Source organism: Berghia stephanieae, chromosome 6, assembly GCF_034508935.2.
Source record: "Berghia stephanieae isolate SIO BIC M18660-M18661 chromosome 6, UCSD_Bste_1.3, whole genome shotgun sequence".
Lineage (NCBI taxonomy): Eukaryota > Metazoa > Mollusca > Gastropoda > Nudibranchia > Aeolidiidae > Berghia > Berghia stephanieae.
Window position 1 is genome coordinate 43,047,891 of NC_088365.1, and position 18,666 is coordinate 43,066,556.

Here is an 18,666-nt window from a genome sequence, read left to right on the forward strand (position 1 = left end):
AAACAAAGACTGACGTAGAGGTGTTGAAAGAACAGGAGTGCATCCTAGCTTCCGTTTGTTTAAAAGTCTGTTTCAAGCTCTTAGAAAGCTGCACATGATATTATGTCTCCCATGCCAACCACACTTTAAGAGGAGACACAGAGGAGAATGGCAGCGAATCGGCTTCGGTTGAGGACCTGCCTCACGGCAAGATCGCTTCATCAGTGGGGACTTACTACCTGTCCAATATGTACCCGATGTGGGCTAGAACCCGAAACTACATAGCATCTAGTTGAACGATATGTTGTGACGAAGCTTCCGGATTTGCGACGGTGCACGAATGCGGTGAAGAATTTGCTGGGTCGATCGTCATAACATAATAGTGTGAGCACCATTAGAAGCTGCTGCCAACTAATCAAATACGAATTCTGATAAAATACCTACAATAAAAAGGTTTTATATTTGCATTTTAGGAGAATAAAAAACCCATGGTATTTGGAATTAAAGAGTGTTTTGTTTATTTCTTAAATTATCTACTCCAAACCGATTTTTCAAATCATACAAACAGCAAATAAATTACCCGTTATAGAAAGTACATATAATTCAATGAGTTTCGATACCACAATCAACATGATAGGGCAATTAGTTCAAACGTTATGCAACTTCAAACTTTGGGCTAAAATCCCATTTTTATATCCCGCTGACAGCACAGATTATAATCCCAAACAACTCAAATTTCTTGAATCTGCACAAGATCTATATAACAATGACAAATCACCCACATTAAAAAAAACTGTAACTGTATTAAAAAGTTGGAAACTATAGCATTAACAATGCTAAAACAATTTAATTTGCGCAATATTCGAATATGACCTAAAGATGACAAGAATAAATTATCAAAAATTCATCAAACATTTTAATCAAGTCATACAATACTTAAATACGACATCATATAAAAGCCAAGAATAAGTTCTATTGAATAAAATCAAATTAATTAAATTATCCAAAATCACCATCTTTACCAAAATATTACTGATTAAAATTTGATAGTGGAGAAAAAATTAGGAAAAACAAGGGATTTCAATAATTCACAGAAATTTAAAACAAATACAGTTACAGACATCAAAAACCTGTAAAATTGAAGCTTGTTATCAATACTACCGAATAATGAATCTTTAAATAAAAAATAACATAGACGTCTAGTAACATTTTAATTTGATTGAACTCGAAATGTGTTGGAATTTTTATGAAATAAGGAGTCGTTCATGACAAACCTTTCAAAAATAGTGTTCGTATGATGGATTTTTTATTTGGAGCGTTTGGTTAGTCAACAAGTTCAATCTCATCAATAAATGGGTCCGAATCAAATTTTGACACAAAATAAAAGAGAGGAAGGGCTTTCATTTGATAGAACTTTAAAAAACTATAAAAAAAAAGAAAAGTTGCTTTTTAACTTGGATTTAAATTATTTTAATGATTTTGAAAAACATTGACATAACAACTGTTAACACGCTATAATGTTATGCTAAAAGAAAGATCTTTCTGTCGTCGTTATTTTGGTACCGCTTGGGAATAAATTCAATCAATGAGGTAGTTCAACCTTCGTGGAGAGTGCCAGAGGGGTATAAATTGGCTATCAAAACACCGTCATTTCCATTGAAAAGTGTATAAAGTGAATCAATGTAACATATATTTCAAGCAACATTAATCATACGAATTTGATATTTCTAGAAAGAAGAAGAATAGCACTTTCAAATACTGTTAGATAAATTATGAAGCAAATGCGGCGTTATTAAAAGACCGATGTGTCGAGAAAACAAAAACAACCAAAATCTCCTGCTGACGTCAAAATCGCGCAGTTTGGTGTAGCTACCTACATTTTCCTTACTCAAACTTGTCATAGCATTACTGACTAGACAAGTTCAAACTGTCGGAAAAAATGTCAACTTCATCCGGGATCAATCTCGGTCCTTTTGCGAGTGAAGCAAGTGCTCTATCAACTGAACTATATGGATCCCCAGAAATAGACGTCAACTACAAACAATGGATATATCGCAGTTGAGTTTCAATTGTGCTTGAATGCATTTTTCATTCTATCCATTCTTTCGCGTATTTAATAATAAATAATGTCTCTAAATAATGAATATATATAGCGCCTAAACATCCACGTTAATCGTGCTCCGTGGCGCTTTACATAATAATATTTTTTTTAAATCACGACCCTACATAAAAAGCATGTTTGTGGTTGTGGGATCATGGTCCATATCTTCATGTTTACTTTTTATTTTCCTAAATCACATCATTCATAATTGACCGGATAACTTGATTTTTACTAACCACAATTTTCTCCGTTGTTTATCTGGTTATAATGCATTTTTGGGAATAAAAATGTGACTTGAGATTCAACTAAACAGCTCTCAGATAAAAAGAAATATAAATCTAAATAAATAAATTAAATTTATAAAGCGTCAGTTTCCACTCTACGTCTTTAATCGCGCTTGACACAAGACCAGTTGACGTGGGATTTAAAGAAAATTAAAGGTTACAATTTGTAGATGATCTATTAAGTTTTGATTTTACCAAAGAGGAAAGTGGTTTTGAAATGTTAAAGAAAAGATAATTTGAAATATTTTGTCTTCAGTCTGGACCTGAAGCTCTCAATAGTATGAGCACTTCTGATAAAGACCGAGAGAGAATTTCCAGTTGTTGGTGCCGCAAAGTAAACAATACAGGGTTCCGATGTCAAGCTATAATACAAAGACGAGTGGACTTTTAAAATCTTTTATATTTCTTTATTTTGTGACTTAAAGAGGAAAATGCTGGCCCTTTTGTCTTATAGAACAACACACCAGGCCAAGAACCATAATGTACTTGAGATAAATCATCTATTTATTTGGTTCTCTGTCAGGTTAGACCGATTTGTTGTAAAAGAAATCAAAAAGATAATCTTATGATTAGAATAGATTATAAAAAGTTATAAATTTTATTTAACAGTTTAAAAAAAACAAAAACAAAAAAAAAAAAACAAAAAAAAACCCACGGAACTTTCGGGCTCAAAATCCTTCTTCAGCCAACAACAACATAAACAACAAAACAATGGAAATATTATTACGTTACTTAAAAACCAGATCAACGACCGAAGGGTTTTGAGCCCGAAGCGTTTCGTGCTTTGTATTTTGTTATTTTTCTTTTTTAAGCTGTTATATTCAATTTTGGTTATTACTTTTTACAGTCCACAACTTCAAGCCGCTTAGCATCACTCGTAAATATATTATAGAGATTGTTTTCAGTGAAATTATCATTGTCTACTCAATTTTGATGTAAAATTATTAACATTTATTACAAGTATCATAGGAAATTCTCATTTAAAGCGAAAACGTCCTTTTTATTTTAATTTATTTTATAGACATCGTCTTCACCAAACACACTGATAGTAGCCACTAGCAGCCAAGTGTATGAGCCGATAGCATGTGGATGTCTCCGTTACAACACTTTTTAAAGATTGCGTCATATGTCTTGGATCGACAACAAGATGGCTGAATTCCTTGGCGGCGTAGTATGTTTCCTTGACAACAGATCTGGCTTCTTGGATTGTACTGCTTTTTGCCACAACGACCTGATTATGACGACAGTGGGAGTGAAAAGTCAGGAACTTTCTACTTCATCTGAACAATCAATAAATCAATCATCAAATAAATAAATAAACAAATAATTAAATTAATCGATCAATCAACCATTAAATATTGAAAAAAGTGAGCATTTATATAGCGCAATATCCACTAAAAGTGCTCTAAGCGCTTTACAAGGTGTCCCTGGCCCACTGTTACAGCAATACGTTACATGTAGAACGAGACAAGGCGCCTGTTAGCGATATTTAATGGTTTTTTTCCGACAGACAACGCTATTAACGGCCAGGTATAATTTTACAACTGAGTACGATGAGAGAATGTGGGTAAAGAGCCTTTTCCCAAGGACTGAACTATGCCCCGAGATCGGCTCGAACCCAGGACCTTCCAATCCGAAAACGAGTGTCATATCACAAGACCACATAGCCTCACATTAAATATTAAAAGAAATTGACAAGCAAAAATCTAGGTATCCATTTGAATGGACCCGACGAACTATGTACATAGGAGAAATATTTCAAAATATGTGAAATTTGATTTGAAGAGAGAGAAACCATAAAAATCACTCTCCTCGTTCTATGTTTGAAGTCACATTTTGTTACTGTAATAAAAACGATATAAGACAGTCACCCGGGTTTGGCTGTGGCAGTTAAGTTAGTTTGCCATAGTTTTTCAATAAAACACACAAAGTGGGTAAATTTCTTAAGTATGATATAGGAAAATTATATTTCAACATTCTGCTTTGAACCTTATATGGTTCATGAGAATCATCAATGTCTCAATAACTTTTAATCAACAAATGAATCAATCAGTAAATCAATCAATCAATCTATAAATCTGTCTATCTATCTATCTATCTATCTATCTATCTATCTATCTATCTATCTATCTATCTATCTATCTATCTATCTATCTATCTATCTATCTATCTATCTATCTATCTATCTATCTATCTATCTATCTATCTATGTATCGTTCTTTCAACTACTTTTCGATCTACCATATCTCTATCTGCTTATCTATAATTCTATCTACTATATCTGCCAATCTACTTCTATGGATGTATATATATATATATATATATATATATATATATATATATATATATATATATATATTATGGCTATTCATCTACCTCTATACGAAGACGAATCCTTTAGTTGCCTCTGTTCATCAACCCTAGGCTTGTCAGTATATCTAGTCCAGGGGGTTACTCCTGGCGCCACATCGTGAATATCTCTGTGTAAATAGAATAACGGTACAGTGACAATAGCTACTAAAAATGAACGTTTTATCCGTTTTTTTCCCTTTCTATTCATTTGGATGTCAAATTAGAGTGATTCTCAATGAAAGGATGGTGAAGGTACAACATAACGAAAGAGAGTAGGAAGAGGACAATTGCCCGCTCCACATGTTAATCTGAATAAGAAATCAATTAGTGAGACTTAATAGGTCCTGAACCTTTAAAGTTAGGTAAACAAAATGGATCACTAAAAACAAAAACAAAAGTATTTGTATAATGCAATATCCATCAAACGTGCTCAAAGAGCTTTACAATGAGCTTCTCTCCTCGCCCCCCCCCCCCCCCCCCGCGCCAACATCAAAACTTAACAAGCAGGATGAGATATAACGACCGCTAGGCAATATTACAATCTTTTCCAACAGAGAAGACGTTGTTAGCCGTCAGGTACTCATACGCCTGAATATGTTGAGAGAATGTGAATAAAGAGCCTTTTCCAAGGACTCAATAATTATGCGCCGCTCGGAGTGTGAATCGAACCAGATGCTTTATTGTCCTAAGCCGAGTGTCATACCAGTAGGCAACATTTAAAAAAGTGAACGAACAATATCAATTGCTTGCTGCCCTTTGGATAGGACGTTAATCTATCGCAAATTACGTCCCGCCTGATCTTACAGATTCAGCTTCCCAATCACTGCTGGGTTGACAGGGGGATCATACAAAAAATCTCGACTTCACCCGGGATTGAACTCGGTCCCTTTACGTGTGGAGCGAGTGCTCTACCACGTGAACTATCAGGACTAAACCACATAGCCTCCAAAAAAGCTTACCGTAGCACCCGTGCTTTATTCTGATACGATGTGTTCCCCTGACCAGGAACTCGAGGTTTTACTGTCATTCGACGTGTGGATTTCGATGTTGGATTTTGGCTGTGTTGTTGTTGTTGTTGTTGTTGCCGTTGTTGTTGTTGTTGTTCTTGCTGTCGTTGGTGATGCCTTGTTTTAACTTGAATTGCAGATATTGCCGGTATATTCTGTGTGTTTTCTCGTTGACGTTCTATTTAAAACACAGGAAAAAGAGGGGCCAAAAATGAAATACGTATAATACTCCCTTGCAAAAATATTATCAACGTAGATTTTGTTTGTGAAGTAAAATTAATAATATCACTTGACATTATTTATGAAAAACAGAACAAAAGTAAAAAAACAAAATAACTGCTTAAACTTCGACATTATGTTGTCGACACTATCACCATCATTCAAACCAACACCACCACTATAATGATAATAATGATAATGATAATGATAATGATGATGATGATGATGATGATGATCATAATAATAATAATAATAATAATAATAATAATAATAATACTCATAATAATAATAATAATAATAATAATAATAATAATAATAATAATAATAATAATAATAATAATAATAATAATAATAATATAATAATAATAATATTAATAATAATAATAATAATAATAATAATAATAATAATAATAATAATAATATAATAATAATAATAATAATAATAATAGGAATGACAATAATGATAATGATTAATTTTAAAAAAAACTATTTCCAGTTCATCGAGGAATGACATATTGATTTTGATTTAGATATATCTTAATACCGGTTTAATGAGGGATTAATTCAAAAATGCATTTTATTGATTTCTAAAAAAAAAAAAAAAAAAAAACCCAAAAAATAATAATGAAAAAAAAACAACAAACAACCCCCCCCCCAAAAAAAAAAAACAAAACAAAAACAAAACACGGCAATTTTCACTCAGTGACCTCTTTGTGTCCAATTGTCTCCAAACGGTATTATGTCGGGATGAACCCGATGCTTAAATACCTTTTTAAGCTCTACTAATGAAATCTAAATTGAAATCAGCAATTTCATTGAACGGAAATACTATAGTTTCTTATTTTCAAAAACACAAACGTCATTATTATGATTATAGTGACTCTCGAATCAATTTAAATTATTTGATTCTTTCCGACATATTCAGTACCGACTTGAAGCGGCTGGTCACATTTTATGCATCACGAGTTCTGGAAATCTAATGGAGTGTCTTTGTTTTGTACAGTTGAGTCCAAATGATTCAAACTCACTTAATATTAATCCCAATTTAAAATATTTTCTTCGTCCAGGTCCGTTTTTTAAATACTGTATACAGTTAGTTCCATAATAAACTAAACCTTTTATTTTGTAATCGGCGTGGGATCACTCAACATAATTGCTATTAACTTGCAGCTTCTGTGTAGTGCAGGTGGCATCAGGTATGGAATTAACAAGTTTCTGCTTGATTCTAATACTTTGTATGGCGCCGTTTGCGTTATGCTAAGCTGGGACTCCTCATGCAAGTGGAAATTGTTAGACTTCCAACCGAACCATCAGTCATTTCGTCCCAACGGATACACTCTAAAACCCCATGCGAAGGCAAAGTCGAGATCCTTAAGTTCCCTCCACACCAATTTCTACATAATATCTATGGTAATTGATAACTGACGGGTTGGGGTGAGGGGTGGGGGGGGGGGCGATCAAAAATTGTCTGATTGCAATGATTCACCAGCACGAAATAGTGGAACCATCTAATACTTGATCGATGTGGTCATCTGCCCATCTAAGTCTTGTTTGTCATATGTGCTTCAGTTAATAAAGGGCGGATGGCCGATTAATGTGATTTTAACCCCAACTGATTCAATCGACGAATCACAAACTGCTTACAACTGCCCTTTCCCTCTGAAATGTCTAATGCGTATTTTAAGGGATTTCTCTCATGCATCCAATGATCAGAAGCCGGGCATCTTGTTGGATTATCATCTCACAGAACCCAAATCTAAATCTAAATTGGCAACTGATTGGTAAACAGAAAGTGCTTAACGCAGGGAAATCCAATTATTTAGCAGCAGTGCTAAACAGAGCGACTAGTTTCCTTTATAAAAGGGAATGCTTTTATAAAAAATCAACCCAAAGCAATCAAAGCAGCATTTTTGCGAAAACAGATTTTCCATGTATCAGATTTGAACAGCTCTCGTGATTAATGTATTCTATGTAAATCAAAAATATATGTATCAGAACACTCATGATTTGGATGGATATTGCATGCTGTCATTTATAGACGCATTCTGTGTGAAGGGGCAGCGTGGCTCAGCGGTACGGTCTTTGCTTCGTACCCGAAAGGTACCGAGTTCGATCACCCGCCGCTGCGTTGTGTGGACTTCAACACGTCATCTAACTCAATTTGCGGCGCTGCTCTGCGGTTCATGCCTGAGTTATTTCAGTCTTCCCCTGGAATAGACCCTGGAGACAAATTTCCCCAAAGGGATGAATAAAGGGAATTTTATTTATTTAAAACTTTTTATTCTGTTATGAAGGAATGGATTCAGTTCTTTAAAAATGTCTAAATTAAGTGCTGAAAAATAACGTCAAAAATCAAACTGATTTAATGCTTTGACATAAGAATATAAAAGTTATAGTTTCTTTTGGAACTAACTGTATAAGCCTACTAATTAAAGTCACGATTAATTAAAGTAGATAATCACGAATCAGTCTTGGTTCGTTAAGATATATTATTATTCTCTGTCCTAGTGGCCTTCTACCCCACCTCCCTCCCTGGAGCAGCCCGACCCCTATCAGTTGCACGGACTCCCACTCAAGGTGGATGAAACAGCATGTCTGACAAGACACGTGTGTTCATATGTAAAGTTGGAAGAAGGCAAAACATTGGCTCATTGTTTTTTGTTGTGTGCAACATGTTTGGTACAAACTACCACTTCTCATCATTTGCACCGTATCTAAACCACGAAGTTTTTTTTCTTGATATTGGATAAGATAAACCTTGATTAAGATGAACTTTTTTGGTACCAAGAGTTTATTTTAAGTGGAATCCACTGTACTTTACTTATTTGGTTCTACTATCGAGTTGCCATAAAGCAACCTTATGAGACATTTTAGCCCATGAATTTGTCCCGCTTTTTATAGCGTGGGACGAATAGATTTTTAACAAACGCCTACTGCTATCCTTATGTTTGAATGCTTTATACTTAATACTTTCAACAAGTTAAATTCATCTCCCATTGTATCGCTATTAAATGCTATTAGTATACTGGAAAGATTTTTCAAAGATCGTTTGCCCTTCCCCATGTCGTGTCATTAAATATTTCGGATTATTGGTGGCTCAAATCCTCAAAAGCAAAATATGAGCTTTCCTTTCAAAACGGCATTAGATCGGGGTGTTTTTTTGTTTTTGAAAATTGAATAAATACTCAAAACTATGAGACGGTAATTAAATGCTTTAGGTCTATTGAGAGAATTAACATTGTGGTTTACAATGCGGATAATTATTATTTCATATATCATTGCATTTTAGTTTTAGATTCCTTTTCGAAATCAGCTCCACACCGAAGTAATACTGGTTTGAGTCAGTGGGTCACATATATAATTTTGTCAGAATTCCAAAATACCAGCAGCATTTCCTATTAAGAGTTGCTGACTATATCAAAGTTAGAGGACAATACAGTCATTTCAAAGTGCCAAATTAGGGAGCAGGCACTGATGTAGGATAAAGACATGAAACAGTTTCTGGCACTGGTTTATGTACAATGTTTCAGATCTTTATAATACCCTTCAACACATCTGAATAGGATTCAAAAGTCTGATGTCACATCCGCCCAGCAACGAGCAGCTTGGTTCTAAACAAAGAAAATCGGTACTTTTTATTCTTCATTCTGGCTTGAACTTTTTCTGATGTCATGTGATCAGAATGTATAAAAGTAAAACATAATCAGATTTATAATGATTTTCTCCTCTGGATACATTTTATTGCTCGCCGGAGAAGTATTTCAAAAGGGCGTCCACCATTGTTCCGATAGTTTAGAACCAGTTACTAAGTTATAATGCGTCATTACGAGGGAAGTTACGTCACGACTGTTGAACCTTATTTCTAATGTAGTGCGGAGAGTGTTTTAACTAAATCGATGACATATTATTATTGTGGATTCGCTCTAGTACTACTTTGACTTCTACCAACAAGCCACAAGATCCTTAAAATGTACGGAACTGGCGATGCAGGAGGTGAAGCTCTCGAAATGCTTCTTATCTTTTTTGTTTTGTTTTGTTGTTTCTTATTTTTAATTTATACATTATGAATTTTCAATTTTAAAAGTTTCGTTTCCACCAACTTATAAACACGTTGACATTTTTTTTTTATCTCCCGAAGAATATACCCTAGGTCTGATGCATAAAAAAAGCAGTCCTTCAGAGCCATTAAGCCAATGGAGCAGGAGTTTATCCTGGTTTATATAGCGTGAAACGAACAGTAGCAATCGCTTGCCACACCTTTGGATAGGACGCTATTCCATCGCAAAGTACTTTCCATCAGATCTAACAGACCCAGCTACCCAATCAATGCTTCGTCAGGACAAGACGGGCTCAGAAAAAAAAATCTCAAATGCATCCGAATTGATCTCGGTCCATTTACGTGTGAAGCGAGTCATTTACCAACTGAGCCATCGGAACCCCAAGTAATGTCATGATATATAAACGACTTTGCACAACATTATTCATTGAAAAATAAAACTTTACAGCCTGAGAAATGGCTGTTTATAATTAGTAATCCGCCACTTTACTCACTCATAGTCTGTGAACTTTGGCAAAACAGATTCGATCACCAATGTCACTTTTGTATTAACATCTGACAATTTTCAAATAAATAAAAACAAGAAAATAAAGTCAACAAACTTACCAATGATTTGTCGAAATTCACGTGATGGATTTCTCACATTGTTTCTTTTTCGTGTCGGTGATCTTTGAAAAGAATTTGACCTCACGTCTCCCCCAGTTGGTGCTTTAGAACTATCCACAATGCCAGTTTCCTTATACTCCACCTTTATTTGCGGCTGGAACGGACTTTCCCTGTTGTTATTTCCGTTGTAAGTTGACCGCATCCTTTTCCTAGCTGAACTCCTCGTCTTTTTCACATTCCTTGGAGAGGGATGCTTGTTTTGACTTGTGGGAGTTCGACTTTGAATATTTCTATCTTCATTATGGACATATAGCCTACTGTTGGCAGGAGCAAAGTTGACGAAGAGTTGTGAGTTTGGACTATCCGTGTCTGATTGAGGTGAAAATGGGCTTTTTCCAGGGATGACGCGTTTTGAATTTGGATTGGATACGTGGATTTCCTTGTAATTTAACGTATTACCATCCTCGTCGGGTGGATGAAAAGGGCTCCGGGGAAATATGGATAAATTTTGTCCGAAATGACCCGTCTCTATGCGTTTCTGTCTCTTCTGTGTTAATGTCAATTTCAGCATCAAAGAGAAAAATAGAGACAAAACCACAATATGTATATTTCTTTTCATGATTTTGAGTTTTTATTGAGACTAAAATTGTATTAATGTGAGGGAAATGTAACAACTAACTTTGAAAAGATCATTTAACAAAAAGTATATTTATCATTATCGATATTATTATCTAAACCCAAAACAAACATAATTAAAAACAAGACAAAACTCTGAGGGAAAGAAATTAACTTCAATTCGTTTTAACAAATAACTCTTTGAGAAGCTAAGCAACATTTTATATGAATCCCTTGTTGACAATTCGGCGCAGCACGAGTCTGGGAAATAGAGTAAATGTTTGCTGAAACCAGTGAGTTAGAGGTTACCTTAATTCGACATCTAATGTCAACTTGCTCCTATTGTTTTAAGGTTTAGTTATGTCTTCAAGAAAACACAGATTCAAATTGGAAGAGGCTGAGACACGACAAGGCATGTGGAAATACTAGCCAATCTTTAAGTTCGCTTTTGTTTCCTATCTCCGCTGTTTGCAAAGCCAATCAGGGCAAAGTGGTGGCGCGTTTACTGTGGTATAAATCAACCTGTTTACCGCTCGGACAAACAGTCTCACACAAGAATTCTGGCCGACATCGTAATATGACAAAGAGGCAAACAGGTGGAGTCTTCCATCTTTATTTTTGTTTGCTAAGTTATACAGTTTGATTGTGTGTGCTTACGAAAAGTTTGTGCCTGAAATATCAATTCAATATACAAAAGATGTGCATTTGACGCTTGCAGGTCTTCATCAAAATAAGTATAATGGGTTGAGGAAGGATATAACAAATAATTGTCAAAAGCAAGTCTTATTTGTTGTTTGTTGAAGAGGCCGCTGGTTAATTTTGTCAAATTTGTACCATGAAAATCGTCAAATTAAAATAATAAACTGTTTTACCCAAGTTCAGCTGTTCTAAAATTATCCCTTATTTATTCGCAAGGAATGTTTTGTTTTTATTTAGGGTCCATTTCAATAGAAAAATGGATTTAGATATCCAAGCAGAGCGCCGCAAAGTGAATTTGGACATGGTAATTTGCTCAAGGTCACAGAGCGCCTCAGACAAGCATTCGAACTCGGTACCATTTGGGTGCGAAGAAATACCATTATCATTAAAACGTTGATAACAGAAGTATGGGCTCCTGTCCTGGAAACTTTGGTGTGACTTTTAAGGACAGAGCTGTCGTACTCTGGAAAAACACGTAATTAAAATTTTGGTCAGAAAACTTGACCTTCAAATATCGATTGATCACATTTCAATTCAATTCAAAGGTTTAATTTTAGGCAATTGCCAATATAAAACATCCATTAACACAGAATTTCCAGTTAACAAATAAAAAACAGGTAAAGGTTTGTTTACAAGTTTCACAAACAAAGCAACAGATTCACCTTTCGTATTCTAGAATAATTATATTGAATTATTGTGACCCATCGCCTCAAAATGGTATCATGTAAGCATGAACTAGATTTTCAAAGATTGACATTAAAACCAAAATGACAAAAAAAATGTGAGAGTTCAGTTTTTGTAATTTTCAGAAACCATATTAACTGACCTCAATGAAACACAAAATCTTGACCATAGTTTTATAATTTTCATTATAGATTCGATTTTTATCATCTAAGTCAACCCATCAAAATACCATTTTGAGGCGATGAGTCAGAATTATAAACGTTATTTCATTCTTTGTGGAAAGTGTGACATCAGATTATACTTCCATCTGGTAAACTAGAGATAATCAAATGTATCTGCCGCCATATTAGCAAATCTTGTTGTTATTTTGGTATGATCAACTCACAAAGTGTTGTGAACTGAAACAGATAATATTGTTATGGAATAACATTAGATGTGCTCCGAATTTATCAATTAGTATTAAAGGTTTTAGGTACCTTTTTTGGTAGATTCTCATGACGTTGTTTATGCGAGAGTTTGAGTAGCCTACGAATTGGAAGAAATTTCGATTGCTGCTGTGGTCTATCTACCTGTTGATATTTTTCTGTCTTTCTTTTTTTCTTCCCCAGACGCTTGCGCTGTAGCTACTCCTCTGTCTTCCATTAACTCTGACGCTTGTGACCCAAGAGGGTTGCGAACATTTCAGGTATAAACCTACCAGAATGCCCTTTTGTGCTTTGTGCTACATTCCTCTCCCTAGGTGCTGAAATAATTATGCAGTGTTAAACTTCTACAAATAAACAAAAGAACAATTTAGATCCATGCCATATCACGGTCGCCACAACCATGACGAGTTAAATCAGGCGTTGTGTGTTTTAATCACATTGATAAGAAACTTGCCAAAACAAATCGTGATGAAAACAACAACAAAAACTAATAAATGGTAATATGAATAGAAATAAGAAGAAAACATCCAAAACGGAACAGACGAAAGTGCAAAGAAATTTTTTAAAAATTCCCCTGAAAACCCGCGGCTTAAATAGTTCATTCATCTCCATCCCTCCGACTCTCCCTCCTCATGAGAAACACCAAACAAAACGGCACACAAGTATAGGACCCCCCCCCCCCCCACCCCCAACCTCCCTTCCCAAAAAAGCGAAACAAAGAGTCAGTCCCGATTGATTTGCAATATTCTTTAACTACAATCAGCATTTTCAGTGAAAATGCAACATGAATTTCAATATAGATATAAATGTATTGGTTCATAACCCGTGTAAGAGATCTGAAATTTGCCCCTGTCTCGGAAGTCTTCTAGGCTCTGCCACATTGAAGGAAGAGATGTCAAACGATCTTATATTTCTATATCTAGTGGTATTATGTATATTTAAATGTCTGAGAAAATGTCGCAGAAGTCTCAGCTCTAACAATAATTTTGGACAAGTAAAGGATTACCTAACCGGGGGTTATCTTACTATTGTTCTAAAAGTTTGTTATGATATAACTTAAAATATTTTTATCCTTTTCGTGATAAAGGACAAAAAGTTAATCTTAGGATACAGGTTACAATAAGCCAATGTGTAATGAATGTCATATTAACTCGCTGTATTGGTGACAGGTTTAAACCTATAATAAGCCCTATCCATCACCAACAGGTAGGAATTCAACGAAGGGGGTGACGTGTGGACGCGGTCGTGACCGCTCTTAATTGGCTTGGTGGGCTGGTCCTTCATTTACGTCGATAGCAATAATGATAACAAAGGCACAGCAAACTAGGACGTCAGGGCGTTGTGCTCAAGTGGTTGGCGGATCAGATCCATGGAGACGAAGAGATAAACAAATAACACATTTAGAGGTGAGGAGAATTAATGGAAGTGGGGAGGGTAATCATTGTGGTCATCTGTAGTTCAGTATTATATATACGTCGGTACATACATTCATATTTCTGTTATATATACATTTCAAAAACATAATCTTGAAAAATAAAAATGGGTTTAATAATGATAGACAGTATCTAATTCTCATTTTTCTGTCGTGATCCGTAGGTATATAGTACAAAATTGAAAAACAACCGTGGCGCCCGCTGGTCAGAGAATAACTAGAAAAAGAATACAACAGCAAGACAAAGAGAAAAAGAGAAGAGAAGAGAAGAGAGAGAGATAGATAGATAGATAGATAGATAGATAGATAGAGAGAGAGAGAGAGAGAGAGAGAGAGAGAGAGTAGGGTTGGGGTGGGGGAGGGGGGGGGGGAGAACACCAAGCAATTATTCACTAAACTGCCGTACTCTGGAAAGACTTGTTTTTAAATTTTGGCCAGAGAAATCGTCCTTCAAATATTGATCGATTTAATTGTCCCTCACTTTGGCAAAATTCTCAAACCTGGAACTATGGAAGACCTCGCAAAATCCGTTTTTGCCAAAATGAGGGTCATTTACATCATTCGATATTTGAAGGACAAATTTCAAATACGTATCTTTCCAGAGTAGGAAAAGGCGGTGGTGACCACTAATAATGACTTTATTGTTACAGTACCCTATTGGGTACGGTCATTTGGCCAATATTTATTATGGCTTCCATAACGTACAGACTATCACTGGAGTAAATATTTTATCTACATATTAAACCTATACATTCGAATAATATTTTATGTATAAGATATATTTTTTTATTAAGACATAGAGAATACCGCACTCAAATGAAAAGAATGTGGCGTGAATTTATCAAACAATGTGGTGTTCCACAAAAGAAGAAGAAGAAGAAGAAGAAGAAGAAGAAGAAGAAGAAGAAGAAGAAGAAGAAGAAAAAGAAGATTAAGGAGAAGAAGAAGTAGAAGAAGAAGAAGAGGAGAAGCAGCAGCAACAACAGCAGTTGTAGGAGTGGTAGTAGTGTAGAAGTAGTAGTAGTAGTAGTAGTAGTAGTAGTAGTAGTAATAATAGTAGTAGTAGTAGTAGTAGTATAGTAGTAGTAGTAGTAGTAGTATAGTGTAGTAGTAGTAGTAGTAGTAGTAGTAGTAGTAGTAGTAGTAGTAGTAGTAGTAGTAGTAGTAGAGTAGATGTAGTAGTAGTAGTAGTAAGTAGTAGTAGTTAGTAGTAGTAGTAGAGTAGTAGTAGTAGTATAGTAGTATAGTTTGTATGTAGTAGTATGTAGTAGTAGTAGTAGTATGTAGTAGTAGTAGTAGTAGTAGTAGTAGTAGTAGTAGTAGTAGTGTAGTATAAATTAGTAGTAGAAGTTGTGGTAGTAGTAGTAGCAGTAGTAGTAGTAGTAGTAGTAGTAGTAGTAGTAGTAGTAGTAGTAGTAGTATTAGTAGTAGTAGTAGTAGTAGTTAAATTAGTAGTAGAAGTTGTGGTAGTAGTAGTAGCAGCAGTAGTAGTAGTAGTAGTAGTAGTATTAGTAGTAGTAGTAGTAGTAGTAGTAGTAGTAGTAGTAGAAGTAATAGTAGTACTAGTAGTAGTAGTAGCAGTTGTGGTAGTAGTGGTGGTATTATTATTATTATTATTATTATTATTATTATTATTATTATTATTATTAGTAGTAGTAGTAGGAGTAGTAGTAGTAGTAGTAGTAGTAGTAGTAGTTGTTGTTGTTGTTGTTGTTGTTGCTGTCATTGTTCTGATGGTAGTGATAATGAAAGGAGAGAAAGAAGAAGAAGAAGAAGAAGAAGAAGAAGAAGAAGAAGACGAATGTGAGCATCTATCTAGAGTCTATGCAGTATCCATTCAAAATGCTCAAACCATTTTACAAGATGTTTCCAGCCAACAACAACACATAACGTGACGCCTGTAAGCCAATATAACAATTCTTTACAGACGAAGATAACGTTGTTAATGGCCAGATACTCATTTTACGTCTGAGTACGGTGAGAGAATCTAAGTAAAAAGGACCCAATTTTGCGCCGCACAAAGAAGGACTCGAACCCCGGACCCAACGATCCGAAGGTCATTGTCACACCAAAGGATCACAAAGCGCACTTAATAAGAAGAAAACATTTTTATTACCCTTGTACCAATTCTTACTCTGAATGGGTCAACGAAGTCCACACCACTCGTGTTACTTGTAGAATTTGTTTTTACCTGTTTCCTGATATCGAAGCGACAGACACCGTCACGGTTCTAGCGAATTGGCATCTATCGACGTCACCCCACGCGCTGGCGTGACAAACGACCAAGGTGGCGAGTAACCACGTCGCGAAATACTGCCTCAATACTTGGCACCACAAGCCAAAATCAATCCCAATCGATCAATCGATATCTGATCCAATCAATATTTATTGGAAGCTCTCCCCTAATTTCGACATTGGTTACCACTTGGTCAATACCAATGGAATGATTATTTGATTGATAATAATTGATTGATTGATTGATTGATTTTGGTACATTATTTTTTTTTACCTGTGTACGTTCGTATGTGTAATGTGTGTAGATTACGCTTGTCGATTTGTGTGAGCTAATAATATAATAGTAGTAGTCGTAGAAATAACATTACCTGATTACATTAGTACAAGACATTCTCTTCACTGTGCGCTCTTCGATTTGGTTTGATCTGTGTCAAGAAACAAGTCTGCATTATAAGTGTAGTAGTGGTGATTGCGTGATTCGAAAGGAAAGGAGAATAGCGCTTTTTAAAAGGTGAGATTTTTACATTGTAACTAAGGTGAGCAAGTCACTCATTTTCTATTCTGACGTGCTCTGAAAAAAAAAACACGTTTAAAAAAAAAATGGCCAGAGAACTCGTCCCTCAAATATCGGTTATTTTAAACGATTGTTATTTGGAGGACGAGTTTTCTGGCGAAATTTTTTTAAACATTTTCTTTGGGAGTACGACAGTATTATGAAGTAGTGCTAGTGCTAATTAAGAGACATGTTGCTGCTATTCATATTTCATGTGAGTGGCCTCCACTACCAGTAATTCCAGCGGATCTATTTCAGTATTTCGTACCTCTTTTCATCACGTGATATGTATCCCTTCTCATTCTTCCATTCTCCTCATCGTTCACTTCCTCTTTTATCAAATCTCTCTCTCTCTCTCTCTCTCTCTCTCTCTCTCTCTCTCTCTCTCTCCCTCTCTCCATTTCTCTGTCTGTCTGTCTCCCTCTCTTTCTCTTTCTCTCTCTCTCTCTCTCTCTCTCTCTCTCTTTCTGTGTGTGTGTGTGTGTGTATGTGTGTGTGTGTTCTCGCTCTCTCTTATTCAAACAAACAAACATGCATTCACTACTACACACACACACATACTATCATGATATACATTGGATAGCAATGCATTTATAATAAAGTCTCTTCTTGAAAATGCCAAACGATAAGCGTCACACTCTCCAGACTAATCAATGACGGTGTCAATGTAACATATACAATTAAAGTCAGACCCAGATCTTTTCAAATGTGCGTATATGTGACTCAAGAATACAATGTCTCTTTTAATCATTTAACTGACTTATTCTGCTGGTAAGCCACGTATTAAAAAATTTGGCCAGAAATTTCGTCCTTCAAATATTGATCCATTTGAGCAAGTTTCGGTTTACAAATATTTGGGTATTTTAACTGACAATAAATTGCAGTGGCATTTACAAACCGATGCTGTTATCTCTAAATTGAACAGAAGAATGTATTTTATTCGGAAACTTTCAGAATTTGACATAGACAAAACGTTATGCACCCTTTTTTATAGATCCGTTTTGGGGACCGTTATTATTTTTTGTATTACAGCATGGTGTGGAAATACCAGTATTTGCGACATTAAGAAAATTGATCGGATAATTGATAAAGCCAGGAGTTATGCTCACCCAATTTCCAATGTGGAAGAACTGTTCAAGAGATTTTGTCTAAGTAAAATGGAGAAAGTTATGAAGGATGGCGATCACCCCCTTCGCAAATATATTAAGTTCTCCATGAGGAGCCGTCGCCTTATATCTATAAAAACAAAGACAACACGTCACCTTAATTCATTTTTGCCACTTGGTGTTCGAATTTTTAACGCACAACTGTGGTTTAAATTAAATACTATCTTTTAAATATACACTCACAAGTTCGGACTAAAGGCCAGAGGTATGGCCTATCTCATTTTATTAAATTGATATATAAGGTGTTGCTAT

The 18,666-nt window shown here is 35.2% G+C and overlaps 2 protein-coding genes across 5 annotated transcripts in view; one reads left to right on the forward strand and one right to left on the reverse strand.

Moving 5' to 3' along the window:
* Positions 1 to 473: 473 nt before the first annotated feature.
* LOC144975060 (uncharacterized) lies at positions 474 to 11,415 on the reverse strand. The gene is made up of 4 exons (XM_078918740.1): positions 10,606 to 11,415; positions 5,676 to 5,901; positions 4,741 to 4,844; positions 474 to 3,595 (listed from the first exon to the last, which is right to left on the reverse strand). The coding sequence occupies exons 1-4, from the start codon at positions 11,222 to 11,224 to the stop codon at positions 3,420 to 3,422; spliced, it is 1,125 nt and encodes a 374-aa protein (XP_078774866.1). The 5' UTR covers positions 11,225 to 11,415; the 3' UTR covers positions 474 to 3,419.
* A 5,312-nt stretch (positions 11,416 to 16,727) lies between these two features.
* The window catches only part of LOC144975061 (uncharacterized), a 37,052-nt gene continuing 35,113 nt past the window's right edge, over positions 16,728 to 18,666 (forward strand). For 2 of the 4 annotated variants that reach the window (XM_078918745.1, XM_078918747.1), the window contains exon 1: positions 16,728 to 17,206. The gene's annotated coding sequence lies outside the window, so the exon portion shown is untranslated. The remainder of the gene's footprint in view (positions 17,207 to 18,666) is intronic. The other 2 variants (XM_078918743.1, XM_078918741.1) reach the window with 2 other exon arrangements.